The following is a 21,663-nucleotide window of genomic DNA, read 5'->3' on the forward strand; positions in this document are numbered from 1 at the left end:
CCACTGTCCTGCCCTGAGTATCAGCACAATGGCTCAAGCCTGCTTCTCTTTCAAAGTATCTACTTGAACTCAGGAAAATTAACATTTCTCCAAATGGAAATGTGGGGTACTCTACCAGTACACTTATTCTGTATCCTGCCTTCTCTCTTCCTAATTCTCTTTTCAAACAGGTACAAGAGGCTGCCTAAGTAGACGTTCAATCTAGAAATAAGGTGCCAATATCCTTTTCTAACATGCACCTTCAATTTCTAGGAGCCATTCTCGTGGTTTCAGGATTCCTTAGGAATGGAGGGAAAAGCCACTCTAGTCCCCATTAGACTAATGACTTCAATTGTTGTTCCCAACCTAACAACAGGGGAAAAATCCCACCTATGGCCCAAGTAGATACCCAAAGGGGAATGACATGCCAGTTTCCCTTCTTGTGAATGAAGTGTTACATATGAACTAGAAATAAAAGTTTACAGGTCTACTTACCCTACTTCATAGGATGCTAGGCCCTCTTTGATTAGCTGGTCATTAATACTAGTAGGAGTCATTCCAGGAGCACCAAGAGAATCAAAAAGCTCAACCAAGAGTACGTTATCTTCCAGAATTCCTATAAAACCATTAAGACTTGTTTAGGGAAAGAAATAAATATGTTGTAAAATATACTAAATGAAGCAATTAAAAAAACTGGAAACTTTTTTCATTTTGTGTACATGAGACTTCTTGCTGAATAATGTCAAAGTCTCTCTCTAAGGGTAAAAGTATCATTTTGCAGACATAAAAAGAATTGCCAATGTTATCTATAGCATATACAAAATAATAAAATGTTCATTTTATGCTATTATGTGGTGTTCTATAATGAACCAAAAGCAGTTTAAAACTTTTAGATTCAGAAAAATATAAATTGACATATATTCATTGAAAAGTTGTTTTTTTGTATGTTTTTACACTGTTTTATCAGATTCAGTCAAGTTCCAGAGGACAAAAAAATGAATAAAAATTAATTCAGGTCAGTGATTATTTGAAAAGGTTTATGGTTTTTATAAAAAGGGCACAAAGTTAAAAATAACAAAAACTTAAGCTAGAACCTTTAAGTAGAATTTTTTCTCATCCCTTAATCAACTAGATTTTAGGACAAACCATCTAAATTTCTTTTAGAAAACAAATTGGTTGATTATTTATTAGATCTATTTCTTAAACTAAACTACGAGTTAGCTGAGGGTAAAGTTTATATCGCATGTGCCTATTTACTTACTTATTATTTATGGGACACAGCATAGAGAATCTGCTCAATGAGTATCTGAATAAATGATAGAGGAATTTCTTTAGGCAACACATACTTCTAAGCATGGAGATCAGTTTAAGCCTGCACCTTCCATATATTAGTAGTAGCTGGTACCTGCTAGTCAGAATGATGATTCCAAATGAAAAGATAAACTGTTACCAACAGTAGCATCCTATGTCATCTACTAATAAGAATACATACTAGAAAATGTTTTTTAAGAACCTGAAAACCATTTATAACTACTTTTCAATAGACCAGGTACATTATCTAGAGACAAAAGGCGGAGAGCCTCAATAAACTTTTATCTCCTTACTTTCTATCTCTTATGTTTCCTTCAGTTATCTGATTTCCTACTTCCCATGCATTAAGTTCTTTATTCCAACAGGGCCAGCTTTCCTTGTGTTCTGTACCTTCACCACCTCGCTGCACTGCTCCTACTTCAAATTTAAATGTCCCTTGCTTTATAAGTTAGCAATGCATATTAATGGGAAGCTCTCATTCTCATCTGTGGTAGTTCACTTTATTATAAATGTCTTGAACTCTCAATCTCATCATTGTGCAGGTTAGTGGGGAAAGCTATTTTAAGTTGAGCAGGGCCTTCTGGTTAGTAACTATGATCTAGGTTAATAACTATGGTACGACTAGTGTTTGGATGCTGTTGGTATAACAAATAAGTAAGAAAGAAAAGGGAAGTCAAGAAAAAAACCCAGGGAGCCCAGTCTGTCCACAGGAGGGGACATTCATGGGAGGAGCTCAAAATCAACAGAATAAATATCAAAAGGGAAGTTGGGAAGCACAATTATCTACGTCAGTGGTCGGCAAACTCATTAGTCAACAGAGCCAAATATCAACAATACAACGATTGAAATTTCTTTTGAGAGCCAAATTTTTAAAACTTAAACTTCTTCTAACGCCACTTCTTCAAAACAGACTCGCCCAGGCAGTGGTATTTTGTGGAAGAGCCACACTCAAGGGACCAAAGAGCCGCATGTGGCTCACGAGCTACAGTTTGCCGACCACAGATCTAGGTTAAAGCTCAAAATCAGTGGAGGTTACTCAAGGACTTAATTTATTGCTCATATCAGAGAAGCCAGATATAAAAATTCTATAGACTTAAGGATTCAATTTTTATAATCATATTCCTCTTTTATGGAACTATTTCTTCAGAAAAATTTCTTATATAAAGTGAATAAATTATCACACGTCATCATTTCTAGGCTATGTGACCTTGACCACTTGATCTCTAAGCTTCAGTTTCCTCATTGTAAAACAGGCTAATAATCTGACGATGGTTGGGTTCATTTAATGGTAGTATGAGAAAAGTGAAAAAAATGAATATAGCCCTGGTTGGTTTTGCTCAGTGGTTAGAGTAGTGGCCCTCAGACCAAAGGGTCATGGGTTTGTTTCCCAGTCAAAGGCACATACCTCAGTTGCAGGTTCCCTAGCCCCAGTAGGGGCTCGTGAGGGATACAACCAATTGATGTGCATCCCTCGTGAATGTTTCACTCTCTTTCCCCTTCCTTCTTCCCTTCTATCTCTCTCTTCCCCTCCTCCCTCCCTTACGTTCAGTCTAGAAATTAATGGAAAAAATCTCCTCAGGTGAGGATTTAAAAAAAAAAAAGAAAGAAAAGAAAAAAATGACATAGTAAAAGTTACCCTTAAAATCCCATAAATCAACCCTAAGCAGACATGGTCTTGTGTATCCTACACTAGTACTCATTAAAACCAACAAAGCCAATGTTGATCATAGCTTTGGAACATATAAAGCCTCAGATAAATAAGATTCGCAATCCCCCATCCAAGCCCCTTGGAATAAGACATGTTTCAGATTTCTTCAAATTGAGAAAAGTTGCATATTTTATAATAACCCCAGCAGATTTTGAGACAGCATCCCACAAATGAACATTACTATCCCAAAGTGGAATATATGCAGGTCTTTAAATTATGTCATTTTGTTATAACATTGATGAGATGCCTAGGAACTAAACTCGTTTATATCAATTAACCTATGGTAAAAATGGTTTTGTTACATGTTGTTTTGCTTAAGGTCTCAGAACCTATCGACCATGTTAAGTGAGGATTTACTATGTAAAGGAGATAGAAATTATATACATACATATATATGTGTGTGTATATATATATACATATACATATATATGTGTGTGTGTATATATATATATATTCATGTCGATTCGATTCAGATTAGGTTTTGCCATTGAAGTTTTGATTTTCACTATTTGTTGGGTTACCAAATTGTTGGCTAGTATCAGCCTATGTCTTAGACTCAAATAATGCCAAAAAAGAAGTAACTTTTTTCAAAATATACTGAGAGTCTATTGTTCAATTTACTTAAGTCAAATGAAATGAAAACAAAATAAAACTATTTACCAGTTATGTCTTCCCTCCCCTCACTTTCCTGCAAATTAAACACTGACATCCATCATTGCAAAATCAGGGACACAGTCCTGGCAAAAATGCAAACAGAAATAAGAGAAGCTAATTCCTAGCTTTAGGGCTTTCAAGAGGCTGTGTTAAGGGTGACTTGATCTTTAAAAGTAATTTTTACCTCATGTACTGATTTAAAACAATAGATTGCAAGCATGTCAAACCCAAAGGCTAACACGGGCCAAATAAACAAGGTTTAAGTTTATGTGGGTTGCAAAAAACCAAAATCTTCAATTTTCATAGAAACATAGGTTTATTTCAATAAAGACATGCTGAATACAAAGGGCTGAAATAAATGAGTAATCATTAACATAAAATAACAGAAAATTTTAATAAAAATTATTATTTTTTCTTGAACATTAACTTACCAGACACTGAATAACTGCACAAGTAAGTGTAACACAAATAAACCTATTTTTCTTGTTCAAAAGTGAAATATTTCCTGTTGCACCAAACAAGTCAGTACAAGACTAATGACGTGGCAATCAGCTGCTAAAATATTCGCTGCTAGTATTAGTGGAGAGAAATGGTGGGCCTGCATGTAAGATGCTTAAGGGAGGAAAACTACAGGACACTGAAAAAAGAGATAGAGGAAGATGTAAACAGATGGAAGAACATACCATGTTCATGGATTGGTAGAATCAACATCATTAAAATGTCCATACTACCCAAAGCAATCTATAGATTCAATGCACTCCCCATTAAAATACCAACGGCATATTTCACAGACCTTGAAAGAACTCTCCAAAAATTCATCTGGAATAAAAAAAGACCCTGAATAGCCACAGCAATCCTGAGAAAGAAGAATAAAGTAGGAGGGATCTCAATACCAGATTTCAAGCTGTATTACAAAGCCACTGTTCTCAAAACAGCCTGGTACTGGCACAAGAACAGACATATAGATCAATGGAACAGAATAGAGAATCCAGATATTGACCCAAACCACTATGCTCAATTAATATTTGACAAAGGAGGCATGAACATACAATGGAATAAAGACAGTCTCTTCAATAAATGGTGTTGGGAAAATTGGACAGATACATGCAAAAAAATGAAGCTTGATCACCAACTTACGCCATACACAAAAATAAACTCAAAATGGATACAGGACTTAAACATAAGACGGGAAACCATAAAAATACTAGAGCAATCCACAGGCAGCAAAATGTCAGACATATGCCAAAAGAAATTCTTCACTGACACTGCCCCTAGGGCAATGGAAGCTAAAGAGAAAATTAACAAATGGGACTACATAAAAATAAAAAGCTTTTTTACAGCAAAAGAAACCATCAACAAAACAACAAGAAGGCCCACTGCATGGGAGAACATATTTGCAAATGGCATCACTGATAAAGATTTAATCTCCAACATCTACAGGCAGCTTATACAACTTAATAAAAGGAAGATAAATGATCCAATAAAAAAATGGGCAACAGACCTAAATAGAATCTTTTCAAAAGAAGACAGAAGGAAGGCACATGAAAACATGCTCAACGTCACTAATTATCCGAGAGATGCAAATCAAAACAACAATGCGGTACCATCTCACACCTGTCAGAATGGCTATCATCAACAAATCAACAAACGACAAGTGTTGGCGAGGATGCGGAGAAAAAGGAACCCTCGTGCACTGTTGGTGGGAATGCAGACTGGTGCAGCCACTGTGGAGAACAGTATGGAGTTTCCTCAAAAAACTGAAAATGGAACTCCCATTTGACCCAGTAATCCCACTCCTGGGAATATATCCGAAGAAACTAGAAACACCAATCAGAAAGGATATATGCACCCCTATGTTCATAGCAGCACAATTCACCATAGCTAAGATTTGGAAACAGCCTAGGTGCCCGTCAGCAGATGACTGGATCAGAAAACTGTGGTACATCTACACAATGGAATACTATGCTGCCATAAAAAAGAAGGAATTATCATCATTTGCAGCAACCTGGATGGAATTGGAGAACATTATGTTAAGTGAAATAAGTCAGTCAATGAAAGAAAAATACCACATGATCTCACTCATTTATGGATAATAAAGAACATTATAAACTTGAACAAAAAGATAGATACAGAGACAGTAAAGCATCAAACAGACTGTCAAATTACAGGGGGAAGGTTAGGGAGAGGTGGGGGAGATAAGAGATCCATCAAAGGACTTGTATGCATGCATATAAGCATAACCAATGGATGCAAAACTCTGGGGGGTGAGGGCATATATGGGAGTGGGGTAGGGGGGGCAATGGTAAGATATGTACACATATAATACCTTAATAAAAAAATTGAAAAAAAAAAGATGCTTAAGGGAAATGAATGCAACACGATTATAGTAATCAGTCATTAGCGAAGGTTGTAGTTCGTTATTAATAATTATGTATAACAGGATATTGTAAAAATTAAGTTATGACATTTTTATTAAAATGTGTCCTACATATTGTTATATTGGCTGGGCCACAAAAATGTTCATTGTGGGCCACATGCAGCCCAGGCAGCGAGTTTGACATGCTTGCTCTAGAGCATAGAAGACTACTCCATTTTACCTAATTTCAATAAAACTTATCTTTGCTACTCTTGTTGATGACACACTGAATTTATTATAAGATCTGGTGAATGTTATACTTATTTAAAATTATGTATGATCACAGAGCAAAAAATAAAAATAAAAATAGCTTACTAATGACTGAACATGTCATAAATTTATCTTGAGTTTTTTCTTCAAATTTTTCTTTAGCTTTTTTGGACCACTGCAATGTCCCTTTACATGGTTCAATATAGGCCAGCTTACATTTAATTGCCTGTGTCAAACAAAATTGCACCATTAAGAAAGTAAACTTAATTTCTAGTTATTTTAGAATTAAAATTTTATGTGTATTCAAACTAAACTTTGTGTTTGAATTTAATACATATTCAGAAAATAAATAAATATGGAAGATGCCTATGACAGTACTTTATAAATGCAAATAATTGGAATCAACAGGGTATTGTACACAGATACCAGAATAACAAGCATCCATTAAAAGAATTATAAGAACCTTATGCTACATTATTAAATGAGAAAAGCAGGCTGTAGGACTGTATACAGCATAATCCTATAATTGTTAAAAAGAGATGATGCATCTTATGGAAGTATGTTAAAAATATTGAATAATTCTGAGTGATTACCCTCATTTTGCTTATCTATATTTTTAAGCTTTTCCTGTAACTCTGTACCCATTTTTAAAATGCAAAATACTGCTCAACAGCAATTCAGAGGATTACAGAAGGCTACGTTGTTCTTTTCTTCATTCTTGTAGACATCTCTTTCTCTTGCACATCTATATATATAATAAAGAGGGAATATGCAAATTGACCATCATGCCCTCGCACAAGATGGCCGCCCCCATGTGGTCCCAAGATGGCTGCTGCAAGATGGCCGGCAGGGGAGGGCAGTTGTGGGCAATCAGGCCAGCAGGGGAGGGCAGTTGGGGGTGACCAGGCCTGTAGGGGGAGGGCTGTTGGAGGTGACCGGGCCTGCAGGGGAGGGCAGTTGTGGGGGCCTGGGCCTACAGGGAGGGCAGTTGCGGGGGACTGGGCTTGCAGGGGAGGGCAGTTGGGGGTGATCGGGCTGGTAGGGGAGCAGTTAGGCATCAATCAGGATGGCAGGGGTGTGGTTAGGGGGTGATCGGGCTGGCAGGCAGAAGCGGTTAGGAGTAATCAAGCAGGCAGGGAGGCGAACAGTTGGGAGTCAGCAGTCCCAGATTGTGAGAGGGATATCTGACTGTCGGTTTAGGCCCGATCCCATGGGCCCTATACTGGCAGTCGGACATCCCTCGAGGGGTCCCAGATTGGAGAGGGTGCAGGCTGGGCTGAGGGACACCCCCCCAGTGCATGAATTTCGTGCACCGGGCATCTAGTCTATATATATAAAAACCCAGGGTCTGTAACGACCAACCGAAGGCTCAACCGAACACCAGAAGTCAGTCCTGCAGCCACGGCAACCCAGTACTGGCTGCCATCAGTGCGGGCGCAGCGACCCAGTACTGACAGCCCAGGGGGCTGCGGATCAGACCCAGAGAGAGAGGCAGGGTCTGATCCGCAGCCTCCGTGGCAGCTCTTGGTCAGCCGTTGCCTCTCTTTTTCTCTCCGGGCTTCGCCAGCAGCTGCACCTCTGTTTCTCTCCAGGCCTCCTTGGGGGCTGCTGATCAGCCCCGCCTCTCTGATCAGGCCTGGAGACACTGACTGGCATAGAAACTGACCTATCAGAACCAAATTGGCCGGCAGGGGAGGGCAGTTGGGGGCGAGATCAGGCCAGCAGGGGAGGGCCATTGGAGGCAAGATCAGGCCGGCAGGGGAGGGCAGTTGGGGGCAACCAGGTGGCAGGGAGGGCAGTTAGGGTCAATCAGGCAGGCAGAGGCAGTTAGGAGCACTCAGGCCGGCAGGGGAGAGCAGTTAGGGGTCAGATCAGGCTGGTAGGGGAGGGCAGTTGGGGGAGAGATCAGGTCGGCAGGGGATGGCAGTTGGGGGAGAGATCAAGTCAGCAGGGGAGGGCCGTTGGGGGTGAGATCAGGCCAGCAGGGGAGGGCAGTTGGGGGCAATCAGGTGGCAGGGGAAGGTGGTTGGGGGTGAGTTCAGGCCAGCAGGGGAGGGCCACTGGGGGCGAGATCAGGCCGGCAGGGGAGGGCAGTTAGGGGCAATCATGAAGGCAGGCAGAGGCAGTTAGGGGTGATCAGGCAGGCAGGCAGGTGAGTGGTTAGGAGCCAGCAGTCCCAGATTGTGAGGGGAATGTCCGACTGCCAGTTTTGGCCCAATCCCACTGGCAGTCGGACATCCCCCAAGGGGTCCCTGATTGGAGAGGGTGCAGGCTGGGCTGAGGGACTCCCCCCCTCCAAGCACAAATTTCGTGCACCGGGCAGGCCAATAGTATGTTATATACACTTAAACATAAATGGGATCAGTAAAAGTACTTCTGTAATGAGCTTTTTTTTTTTTTTACACATACTCTTACCACATTATATAGATATTTCAAAATAATATTAAAAGCTGCAGACCAGAAAATTCTTATAAAGACACAAAAATATACACATATGTTTATAATGAATACTTAATTTGCTAAGAAACACATTATTTCTTAAATAGCAACTAGAACAACTCTATAGTCCATGTAACAGAAATCATTTATAGACCAAAATGTTAGTTACTAGAACATTTCTATGGTAAAATGACTTTTAAAAATACTTTCATATGTGTGCTAATATTCTAACCTTATGATTCACAATAAATAGATTACCTTCTCTGGGGGATTCAGAAATTCATCCTTTATTTTACGCATTTCTTTAAGTGTTATTTTTGCAGTATTGCCAAAGTCCACATATTTAACTTCAACTTCACGATTTCCAGGCAATCCTTCAAAAATTATGAAATTAGAAATCACAAACTTGGAAAGAAAAATCTATCTAGAAAAATTTAGAGTGATTTAAAGTCAACTAATACTTAAAAAACATTTAAAAAATTGATTTTAGTGAGAGGAATGGAGAGAGGGAGGAAGGGAGAGGGAGAAAAGGGAAAGAAGGAGAGAGGGAGAGAAGGAGAGAGCGAGAGAGGGAAAAGGAGGGAGGGGGAGAGATGTGAGAGAGAAACATCTACTGATTGCTTCCCATACATGCCCTAGCCGGGGACTGAACCCAAAACCTGGGAATCTAAAATCTCCAAGGTATCACCCTGAGCAAGTTAATTTTTCTCTCCAACCCTCATTATTTCATCTGTAAAATGGGTATATCAAACAATCAAATCTTGTTCAACTTTTTTTTTTGAGAATTTACCTATTTAAAACATTTTACAAGCACCAAGCATAAAGCAAGCACTTAATAAGTGTTGATTATCAACACAGGTCATCAAACAAGGCAAAAGATTTAATAATGAAAAACTAAGGATTCATTCATATAATGATATAAATTATGGAATTTTCAAAATTTATTTTAGGATATTGTGAAAAAGCAAGTGGAGATAGACCTCTATGTCAATCTAGTGTCTATATTTTAAAGGATACCAAAGAAACCTCTGGAAGATTCAAATACAATGAAGTTTGAATAAAGACCAACACAACGTGGCTGGTATAGCTCAGTGGTTGAGGGTCAACCCATGAACCAGGAGGTTATGGTTCGATTCCCTGTCAGGGTACTTGCCCAGGTTCAGGCTTGATCTCCAGTAGGGGGAATGATGATTCTCTCTCATCCTAGATGTTTCTCTCTCCCTCTCTCTCTTTCCCTCTCCCTTCCTCTCTCTGAAAATTAATGAAAACATATTTAAAAAACAGACCAAACACAACTGACCTTAGAAAAACTCACAATACACAGTTGACTTTAGCTTCTCTCAGAACATGTATACAGTGCTACTAACCTTGTTGCCATCATTTTCAAAGTTAAGGACCGATACTATATATGCTTTCAATATGGGAAAAGTACAGGCTTTCTTTGCTCCTTAACAGAAGCGGAAAAGGTAGAACAACACAAGTACTCAAGATAACATGTCAAACAACTTAAGCCCTTCGGTAACTGAGGTGACTCAGGGGGCACCTGTCTCTAAAAAGTAAGAAAGTCAGGGAACCTGTCCCCACTTCCACTGAAATCTTTATGTAGAACAGGAGTGGGGAACCTTTTTTCTTCCAATGGCCATTTGGATATTTATAACATCATTCACAGGCCATACAAAATTATCAACTTAAAAATTAGCCTGCTATATTTTATCAAACATTTAATTAACTCACCCATAATGCCATGGTCAGGCCAGACCAAATCATTTCATGGGCCTTATATGGCACAAGGGCCCAACGTTCCCCTGATCTAGAAGAATATTCTCAACTGTACCACTACCATTAGAACCTTACCTTTCCTCAAGTCTCTGAAGGAAGATGCCGTTTTAAACAAAATAAACAAAATGATAAAGGTTGGAATTTAAACTTTTTACCCAAATTATCAATCGCATGAGAGGTAAGTCAGGCGACATGAAAGGTCTCAATATTTATTTTCTCTGAGTAAACAATCAGAAGATGCTCCACCAAACGAAGGGAGTAAACTGAAGAGGTAAACCTGAGATCCAGGAAACAAGGGATCCCATACAGAGAACAGTGAAGTGTATGATCAAGTGAAATAAATTCCCAGGATAACAAAAGTGCAGTAAACCTAGAGGACAAGCATTCTAATTGGAGCAGAAGACAGAAGAATGTTTTCACAGTTAAAAACTAAATAAAAGCCCTAACTGGTTTGGCTCAGTGGATAGAGCGTCGGCCTGCGGACTGAAGGGTCCCAGGTTCGATTCCGGTCAAGGGCATGTACCTTGGTTGCGGGCACATCCCTAGTAGGGGGTGTGCAGGAGGCAGTTGATTGATGTTTCTAACTCTCTATCCCTCTCCCTTCCTCTCTGTAAAAAATCAATAAAATATATTTAAAAAAAACACCACTGAATAAAAGACTTGTATTCGTAAACTATAGAATATGGAAAAAAAGAGATAGAAGACTATATAAACACATAAAAGAATATACTATGTCAAGAACTGGTAGAATAAACATCATTAAAATGTCCAGCCCTGACTGGTTTGGCTCAGTGGATAGAGCGTCGGCCTGCGGACTCAAGGGTCCCAGGTTCGATTCTGGTCAAGGCCATGTGCCTTGGTTGCGGGCACATCCCCAGTGGGGGGTGTGCAGGAGGCAGCTGATTGATGTTTCTCTCTCATCAATGTTTCTGACTCTCTAGCCCTCTCCCTTCCTCTTTGTAAAAAATCAAGATATTAAAAAAATAAATAAATAAAATGTCCATACTACCCAAAGCCATATATAGATTTAGTGCAAGTCCTATTAAAATACCAATAGTATATTTCAGAAATCTAGAACAAACACTCCAAAATTTATATGGAAACAAAAAAGACCCCGAATAGCCACAGCAATCGAAAGAACAAAGTTGGAGGGATCATAAGACCAGATTATCAAGCTATACTACAAAGCCACTGTACTCAAAACAGCCTGGTATTGGCTCAAGAACAGACAAATAGATCAATGGAACAGAACAGAGATCCCAGAAATCGACTCAAGCTGTTATTCTCAATTAATCTTCGATAAAGGAGGCAAGAATATACAATGGATTCAAGACAGTCTCTTCATAAATGGTGTTGGAACAACTGGACAGGTACATGTAAAAAATGAAACTAGACCACCAACTTACACCAAACATAAGAATAAACTCAACATGGATAAAAGATTTAAATGTATGTAATGAAACCATAAAAATCCTTGAAGAAATCATAGGCAGCAAAATATCAGACATCTCACATAGCAAAATTTTCACTAATATAATGCCTAGTGCAAGAGAAACAAAAGAAAAAATAAACAACTAGGACTACATAAAAAAAAAAAAAGAGCTCCTGCACAACAAAAGAAATCAGCATCAAAATGAAAAGGGAACCCACAATATGGGAGAACATATTTGTCAGTGATACATCTGATAAAAGGTTAATATCCAAAATATAGAGTACTCTTAGAAATCAACAAAAAGAAAACAAATAACCCAATAAAAAAATGGGCAGAAGACCTAAATAAACACTTCTCCAAAGCAGACATACAAATGGCCAAGAGACATATGAAAAAATGCTCAACATTACTAATCATCAGAGAGATGCAAATTAAAACAACAATGAGGTACCACCTCACACCTGTCAAAATTGCTGCTATCAATTAATTAACAAACAAGAAGTGCTGGGGAGAATGTGGAGAAAAAGGAACCCTAATACACTGCTGGTGGGAATGCAGACTGGTACAGCTACTAGGAAAATCAGTGTGGATTTTCCTCTAAAAATTAATAATGGAACTGCCATTTGACCCAGTGATCCCACTTCTAGGAATATACCTTAAGAAGCTTGAAACACCAATCAGAAAGAAGATATGCACCCCTATGTTCACAGCAGCGCTATTTACAATAGCTAGGATTTGGAAACAGCCCTAGTGCCCATTAGTAGATGAGTGGATAAAGAGGCTATGGTACATCTACACCATGTAATACTATGCAGCAGTAAAAACGAAGGGTCTCTTACCCTTTGAGATAGTATGAAAGGACCTGGAAGAGTATTAAACTAAGTGAAATAAGCCAGTCAGAGAAAGACAAGTATCACATGATCTCACTCATATATGAAATCCAATGAACAAAATAAACTGATGAAAAAAATAGACCCAGAGACATAGAAGCATGAAACAGACTGTCGAATCTAGAGGGAAGGCGGGGAGTGGGTGGGTGGGAAGAGATGAAACAAAGAATTTGTATGTATATATATATATGCATAACCCATGGACACAGTAGTGTGGTGAAGACCTGGGGCGAGGGGCAAGGGCAGGATAGAATGGGTCAATGGGGAAAATAAGGAGACATAAGTAATACTTTCAACAATAAAGATAAAAATATATTATGTATTAACTAGAGGCCTAGACCCTGGGCCTGGCCTGCGCCCTCTCACAATCCGGGACCCCTCAGCGGATATTGGAGAGCTGGTTTCAGCCTAATCCCTGCAGGCCAGGCCAAGGGACACCCCCGGTGCACGAATCCGTGCATCAGTCCTCTGGTATGCATATAAAATCTTTGGTTAATCTCTTCCCGCCTTCCCCCCTCCCCCCTCTCCTCTGAGATTCATCAGACTGTTCCATGTTTCCATGCCCGTGGTTTCAGCGTTGAGCATCTACCCTCTGGTGATCAGTGCGTGTCATAGCTACTGGTTGATTGGCCGGTCGCTTAGGTTTTTATATATATAGATTATAAAAGAAAAATAAATAAATAAATAACCTGCTCTGGCCAGTGTTGCTCTGTGGCTAGAGTGTTGGCCCATGTACCTGAAGGGTTATGTGTTTAGTTTCCGGCCAAGGGCATGTACCTGGCTTACAGGTTCAACCCCAGCCCCAGTTGGGGCATGTGCAAGAGGCAACCAATCAATGTGTCTCTCTCCCATCAATTCTCTCTCTTCCCCTCCTCTCCCTCCCTCTCTAAAAAGTAATGAAAAAAAATATCCTCAGGTGAGGATTAAAATAATGAAAATAATTAAAGCTAATATTATCTCAAAGTCTAAAAATATGGAAAACTGTTTTTGAAGTATTAGGCATATGTAGCCAAAAATTAAAAGAAAAAGTAAAAAGTTGATGCAATTATTAACTCAGAATTAAACAAAGTGTATTTTATGGCTTACCAATGAAAATAGTTACATAAAATATTAATTTAAGTAAAAACTGTCAGACAACTATGAGGGGACAAAAGAGCTATAAGAGATCTAAAACTTATCTAACAAAACAAGTAATATGTAAGAAAATATCAACAAAGTACTATATGTTATTGAAAAGAAATAACACAGGTAAATACCAAAACAAATGGCTGAATTAAAAGTATTTGCCTTTTAGGAGAGTGGAGTGTAAAGTCATTTAGCACTTTTTAACTTCTTAAATAAAGCAGACATTAGAAAACAAAAAAATGGTCAAATCAAATGAAATCTAAGGAGCCTCTTAGAGATTCATCTCCCAACATTATCACTAGCTTTCTAAAGACAGATGACAGATAAAATTTATAGATCAAATAATATCACTCCCAATATTCAATTTATACCTACTCAAATGATATCAGTTCTTAAGCATAACATTTCCTTGTAGAAATAGTGTGCAAAATTGCCTACCAATGACTTTTGCCCGGTACCAAACTCCATCTTCAAATTTGGCTACACATGCTTGATCTTGAACTGGACAGAGGATTTCTAGATTTTCCCCATCTTCACTTTTATAGAAATCTTCAATTGTCTTTAATAGAAATAAAAAATCCAGGCTCTCTATCTAAGAAATAAAGGGATTAAAATATTGCAGTTTCATAGAAACTTAAATTTTTAATATTGCATATATTATAAGCATGATTTATAAAATTAAGAAATGTTAGAATTGGAATTAGATAGAAATCATCTACAATAATAAAAGGGTAATATGCTAATTAGACCGGACGTCTTCTGGACGTCATTCCGGACATCCTTCCTGACGAAGCCAGGGCCGGCAGGAAGCCAGCTGGGTCCCGGGTGCCTCTGGGCAGCCCGAGGGAAGCCAGCCCGGGTTCTGGGTGCCTGCGGGAAGCTGGAAGGAAGCTGCCTGGGTCCCGGGTGCCAGAGGGAAGCCGGTGCCGGCAGCCAGGGGAAGGAAGGCCTACTCTTGCAAGAATTTTCGTGCATCGGGCCTCTAGTGTTATATAATTTAAATTTGAAATAACTTATTTCAGAAGCATATAAAATTAGCATAAAATAAACAATTTTAATCACATTCCTCCAGATATCTTAAATGTAGATCCTTCTGGATATTTTCTGACGCTTTCCATACCTTCGTTTTTTTTTTGTCAAAAAATGAGATCATACCATACATACAATTTGACAACCTGCATTTTTAAAAATCAACTCTCACCTTTTTTGTGTTCCTATTAGTATTTCTATACCAATTTATATTTCTCCAACTGACCAAAACTAGTATCCAATCCAAGACTATACATGGTAAGTCTGGTGTAGTGTTCTTTTAAAAATGACCCTGTCTTATTGAAGAATCTGCTACTTTTTCTATAGAATGTCCCACCTTTTGGACTTATGTGTTCATGTCTTCATGCTGTTATTTAACTTATTCCTTTGCTGAGTTGGGTCTCTTCCCTGAATTTCCTAAAAGGTGAAAATTTTATCTATAGGTGTGATGGATTGAAGCCAACGCTTTTTGACTAGAATATATCATAACTAAAATTTATGAAAGCACTAAGATTCACATATGGATTGGAGTGATGATTCTAATCCCTGCATTGTACAGTGGCCATAAAGTAATTCATGTAGTACAACTTTGGCATTGTGTCCAGTTTCCTATCAACCATTTCATCTAATAGTTTTTAAGTGAATTGATAAAATATTTAAATTAATAATTTCAGTAGGATTTGTGAAATGGCAGCATTGTTGAATAAAATAGAGCTTTCTATTATTAAATGGACTATTTGGTTACCTTAAATGGTAGTTCCTAAATTTCCAAAAGTACCTAAAACATAGTTCTTAAAACAAAACAAAGTCAAAGATAAACATTTATTTCTCCAAATAGCAATTCTTTTATTTTTTATTGTTTAAAGTATTACAAATAGTAGTACATATGTCTACTTTTTTCTCACCATTGACCTTCCCCCGGCCTCCCCTACCCTCCAGCACATGCCCTCACCCCTCCACTCCCCAGTGTCTTGCGTCCATTGGTTATACTTATATGCATGCATACAAGTCCTTCGGTTGATCTCTTACCTCTCCCCCGCCAATCCTCCCCAGCCTTACCACTGGAATTTCAGTCTGATGCTTCTCTGCCTCTGTATCTATCTTTTTGTTGATCAGGTTATAATGTTCTTTATTCTCCATAAATGAGTGAGATCATGTGGTATTTTTCTTTCATTGACTGGCTTATTTAACTTAGTATAATGTTCTCCAGTTCCATCCATGCTGCTGCGAAGGGTAAGAATTCCTTCTTTTTTATAGCAGCGTAGTATTCCACTGTGAGATGTACCATAGTTTTCTAATCCACTCATCTGCTGATGGGCATTTAGGCTGTTTCCAAATCTTAGCTATTGTAAATTGTGCTGCTATGAACATAGGGGTGCATATATCCTTTCTGATTGGTGTTTCTGTTTTCTTAGGATATATTCCTAGAAGTGGTATTACTGGGTCAAATAGAAGTTCCATTTTTAAATTTTTGAGGAAACGCCATACTGTTTTCCACAATGGCTGCACCTGTCTGCATTCCCACCAGCAGTGAAGGAGGGTTCCTTTTTATCCGCATCCTCTCCAGCATTTGTCATTTGTTGATTTGTTAATGATAGCCATTCTGACAGGTGTGAGGTGGTACCTCATTGTTGTTTTGATTTGCAACTTTCAGACGATTAGTGACTTTGAGCATGTTTTCATGTCTCTTGGATTTCTGAATGTCCTCTTTTGAAATGTGTCTATTTAGATTATTTGCCCATTTTTTGATTGGGTTGTTTATCTTCCTTTTGTTAAGTTGTATGAGTTCCCTGTAAATGTTGGAGCTTAACCCTTATCAGAGATAACATTGGCAAATATGTTCTCCCATGCAGTGGGCTTTCTTGTTGTTTTGTTGATGGTTTCTTTTGCTGTGCAGAATATTTTTATTTTGATGTAGTCCCATTTGTTGATTTTCTCCTTAGTCTCTCTTGCCCGAGGATCTGTGTCTATAAGATATTGCTACAACATATGTCTGCAATTTTGCTGCCAATGGAGTCTTATAGGATTTTTATGGTTTCTCCTCTTACATTCAAGTCCTTTAGCCATTTTGAGTTTGTTTTTGCATATGGTGTAAGTTGGTGATCTAGTTTCCTTTTTTTTGCATGTATCTGACCTAATTTCCCAGCACCATTTATTAAAGAGACTGTTTTGACTCCATTGTATGCTCTTGCCTCTTTTGTCAAATATTGAATATAATGACTTGGGTCAATTTCTGGATTCTCTATTCTGTTCCATTGGTCTATATGTCTGTTCTTGTGCCAATACCAGCCTGTTTTGAGAACCGTGGCTTGGTAATATAGCTTGATGTGTGGTATTGTGACCCCTCCAACTTTGTTCTTCTTTCTCAGGATTGCTGTGGCTATTTGGGGTCTTTATAAATTCCAGATGAATTTTTGTAGTTTGTTCTAGATCTTTGAAATATGCCATTGGTATTTTAAAAGGTATTGCATTGAACCTATAGATTGCTTTACGTAGTATGGACATTTTAATGATGTTGATTCTACCAATCCATGAACATGGTATGTTCTTCCATTTGTTTATGTCTTTCTTTATCTCTTTTTTCAATGTCCTGTAGTTTTTCTAGTACAGGTCTTTTACATCCTTAGTTAAATTTATTTGTAGGTATCTTCATTTTTTTGGTGCAATGGTAAATGGGATTTTTTTCATTTCTCTTTCTGTGAGTTCATTTTTGGTATATAAAAAGGCCATAGATTTCTGGTTGTTAAATTTTGTATCCTGCTACATTGCCAAATTCATTTATTAGGTCTAGTTGTTTGTTTTATGGAGTTTTGGGGGTTTTCTATGTATAGTATCATGTCATCTGCGAATAAGGACAATTTTACTTCTTTTTTTCCAATTTGGATGCCTTTTATTTCTTCTTCTTGTCTGATTGCTATGGCTAATACTTCCAGTACTATGTTGAACAGGAGTGGTGAAAGTGGGCATCCTTGTCTTGTTCCTGTTCTTAGGGGAAATGAGTTTAGTTTTTGCCCACTGAGTATGATGTTGGCTGTAGGTTGGTCATATAGGGCTTTTATTATGTTGAGGTATGATCCCTCTATTCCCACTTTGCTGAGAGTTTTTATCAAGAAAGGGTGTTGGATTTTGTCCAATGCTTTTTCTGCATCAATTGATATGATTATGTGATTTTTGTCTCTCAGTTTGTTTATGTGATGTATCACATTTGTTGATTTGCAGATATTGTACCATCCTTGCATCCCTGGAATAAATCCCACTTGGTCATGGTTTATGATCTTTCTAATGTATTGCTGAATCCGATTTGCCAGAATTTTGTTGAGGATTTTAGCATCTATGTTCATCAAGGATATTGGCCTGTAGTTCTCTTTTTTGGTGATGTCTTTATCTGGTTTTGAGATTAGGGAAATGCTGGCTTCATAGAAAGAACTTGTAAGTGTATCTTACTCTTGAATTTTTTGAAATAGTCTGAGGAGGAAAGGTTTTAGTTCTTCTTGAATACTTGGTAGAATTCCCCTGTAAAGCCGTCTGGATCAGGGCTTTTGTTTGCTGGAAGACTTTTGATCGCTGTTTCAATTTCTTTGATAGTTATCGGCCTATTCAGGTTTTTTGATTCTTCTTGGTTGAGTTTTGGGAGCTTGTATTTTTCTATGAATATGCCTATTTCATCTAGGTTGTTCATTTTGTTGGAATAGAGTTGTTCATAGTATTTTTTCATAATTGTTTGTATTTCTGTGGGATCAGTTACTTCACCTCTTACATTTCTGATTTTGTTTATTTGGGTCCGCTCTCTCTACTTCTTGGTGATCATGGCTAGAGGTTCATCAATCTTGTTTATCCTTTCAAAGAACCAGCTCTTGAGTTTTGTTGGTCTTTTGTATTGTTGTTTTTTTTTTTTTGTCTCTATGTTGTTTATCTCCGCTCTGATCTTTATTATTTCCTTCCTTCTGCTTACACTTGGCTTTTCTTGTTGCTCTATTTCTCTTTGAGTTGTAGGATTAGATAATTACCTTTTTTTTTCTTGTTTTCTGAGGTAGGCCTGTAGAGCTATGAACTTCCCTCTCAGGACTGCTTTCACTGTGTCCCATAGATTTTGGATTGTTGTGTTTTCATTTTCGTTTGTTGCCATGATGTTTTTTAATTTTTTCTTTGATCTCTCTGGTTACCCAGTCATTGTTTAACAGCATGCTATTTAGCCTCCAAATGTTTGATTTTTAAATTGTTTTTATTGTAGTTGATTTCTAGTTTTATGCCACTGTGATGTGAGAAGATGCTTGATATGATTTCTATCTTCTTGAGTTTGAAGAGACTTTGACTCTGTCCCAACATATGGCCTATCTTTGAAAATGACCCATGTGCACTTGAGAAGAATGTATGTTCTGTGGCTTTGGGGTGAAACGTTCTGAAGATGTCAATTAAATCCATCTCATCTAGCGTATCATTTAGGATTGATATTTCTTTGCTGATTTTTTGTTTAGAGGATTTGTCCAGTGGTGTTAGTGGGGTATTAAAGTCCCGTACTATGACTGTATTGCTGCCAATCTCTCCCTTGATATCCTCCAGAAGTTTTTTTTATGTATATGGGTGCTCCTGTATTGGGTGCATGTATGTTTACCAGAGTTATATCTTCTTGTTGAATTGCTCCCTTTAGTATTATGAAGTGGCCTTCCTTATCTCTTTTTATGTCCTTCACTTTGAGATCTAATTTGTCAGATATAAGTATTGCTACCCCAGCTTTTTTTTTTTCATTTGCATTCTCCTGAAATATCTTTTTCCATCCCTTCACCATCAGTCTGTGTGATTCCTTTTTCTGAGGTGGGTAGACAGCAGATATATGGGTCATGTTTTCTTATCCACTCAGCTACCCTATGTCTTTTGATTGGGGCATTTAATCTATTTAAAGTTATTATTGATAGGTACTTGTTTGTCGCCATTTTTTTCTTTACTCCTGTGTTCCTTCTTCACTTCCTATTTCTTCTTTTTACAGCAGACCCTTTAACATTTCTTGCATTGCTGGTTTGGTGGTGATAAACACCCTTAGTCCCTTTTTGTCCTTGAAGCTCCTGATTTCACCCTCAATTTTGATTGATAGCCTTACTGGGTACAGTATTCTTGGATTTAGACCCTTCCTTTGCATGACTTTGTATATTTCATTCCATTCCCTTCTGGCCTGATGTGTTTCTGTTGAGAAATCAGTCATTAGTCTGATGGGGGATCCTTTGTAGGTAACTTTCTGTGTCTCTCTGGCCACTTTTAAGATTCTTACTTTGTCGTTGGTATTTGCCAATTTAATTATAATGTGCCTTGGCATTGGTCTTTTGGGGTTCATTTTGTTTGGGACTCTGTGAGCTTCTCGGACTTGTGTGAGTTTTTTCTTCACTATATCAGGAAAGTTTTCTGTCATTATTTCTTCAAACAGGTTTTCTATTCCTTTCTCAGTTTCCTCTCCTTCTGGCACCCCTATTATGTGGATGTTGTTTTGTTTCATGTTGTCCCAAAGTTCCCTTATCCTCTCCTCTTGTTTTTTAAGCTTTTTTCTGGATGCTGCTCTGCTTAGGTATTTTTTCATACCTTGTCTTCTAGCTCACTGATGTGGTCATCTGCTTCTTCTACTCTACTGTTGATGCTTTCTATTGAGTTCTTTATTGCAGTGATGTCATTTTTCATTTCTTCTTGGTTCTTCTTCATTTCCTCTTGGTTCTTACACATATTGTAGAATTTGTCTTCCATTCTTTTCATCCACCTTATGACCATTTCTCTGATTTCTCTCTCTGACATATTGCTTGCCCCCATTTCGTTTACTTCCTTTTCTGGTGATGCCACCTTTTCTCTCTTATGTGGGCTGTTTCTTTGTCTACCCATGATCTCTCCTTTCAAGGTGTCTGGTTATGTAGCTCGCTCTCTCCTGCGTTGACTTAAAGGTACAAAATACAACACAACAAGGTACAACAAACAAGGCAATGAACACAATTGTATTCACAATACTAATAACCCCATATAAAGGTGATCACCAGAGAAGAGAGAATTAGGGGATTAAAAAAAAGAGTGCAAAAATGATATTGAGAAAGGGAAAAAAAAGTATGAGAGAAAAGAAAGAGAATTAAAAAAGGGGAAAAAACTATTTATATGGGGAGAAAACTCCAATAGAACTATTCCAAAAGAAAAAAATGCAAACAACTAACACCCAGATATGAATGCAAAGTACAATCAACAACTAATAACAAGCGAGGAGAGGAAAAACAGAAGCAAAAAAAGAGAAACAATCACACAAACAAAAAATAAAAACCAATCTAATAAAAAAACAAACAACAACAATAGGACAGAGAGAAAGAAGGGCAAAACAAAACAAAATAAACAAAAAACATAAATAAAAAACAACAGAAAACAAAAAAAGAAAGAGAAAAAATATTTGGATAGTGAAGAAAAGAGAGAAGTGTGTATGGACTTGGAGCAGGGGATCAGAAATTATATATATATATATAAGTAAGATGAATTTTTAACGGGGTAAAAAGAAGGAATAGGGGAAACCTAAATCAGGAATAGGGTAAGAGAAACAGGACAACAAAAGGGAAAAAATGAGAAAGAGAGTGTTGGCATAAAGGTGAAGTTGAGATAGAGTAAAATGATGCTAATGGAAAAATGAAAATAGAATGTAGAATACTAATCCCAAAATAAAATAAAACTTTTAAAAAAG

General features: G+C 37.8%; 1 protein-coding gene across 1 annotated transcript in view; it reads right to left on the bottom strand.

The window, feature by feature from the left end:
• Nucleotides 1-21,663, bottom strand: part of RNF17 (ring finger protein 17) — a gene marked incomplete at its 5' end in the record, with an annotated part of 170,164 nt that overhangs the window by 53,444 nt on the left and 95,057 nt on the right. Inside the window, 4 exons of the mRNA XM_079773503.1 lie at nt 475-595; nt 6,384-6,504; nt 8,976-9,091; nt 14,382-14,535. Of these exons, the coding sequence (XP_079629629.1) occupies nt 475-595; nt 6,384-6,504; nt 8,976-9,091; nt 14,382-14,535 (512 nt within the window). The remainder of the gene's footprint in view (nt 1-474; nt 596-6,383; nt 6,505-8,975; nt 9,092-14,381; nt 14,536-21,663) is intronic.

This window comes from Cnephaeus nilssonii (genome assembly GCF_951640355.1).
Source record: "Cnephaeus nilssonii genome assembly, chromosome: 6".
NCBI classification, from domain to species: Eukaryota; Metazoa; Chordata; class Mammalia; order Chiroptera; family Vespertilionidae; genus Cnephaeus; species Cnephaeus nilssonii.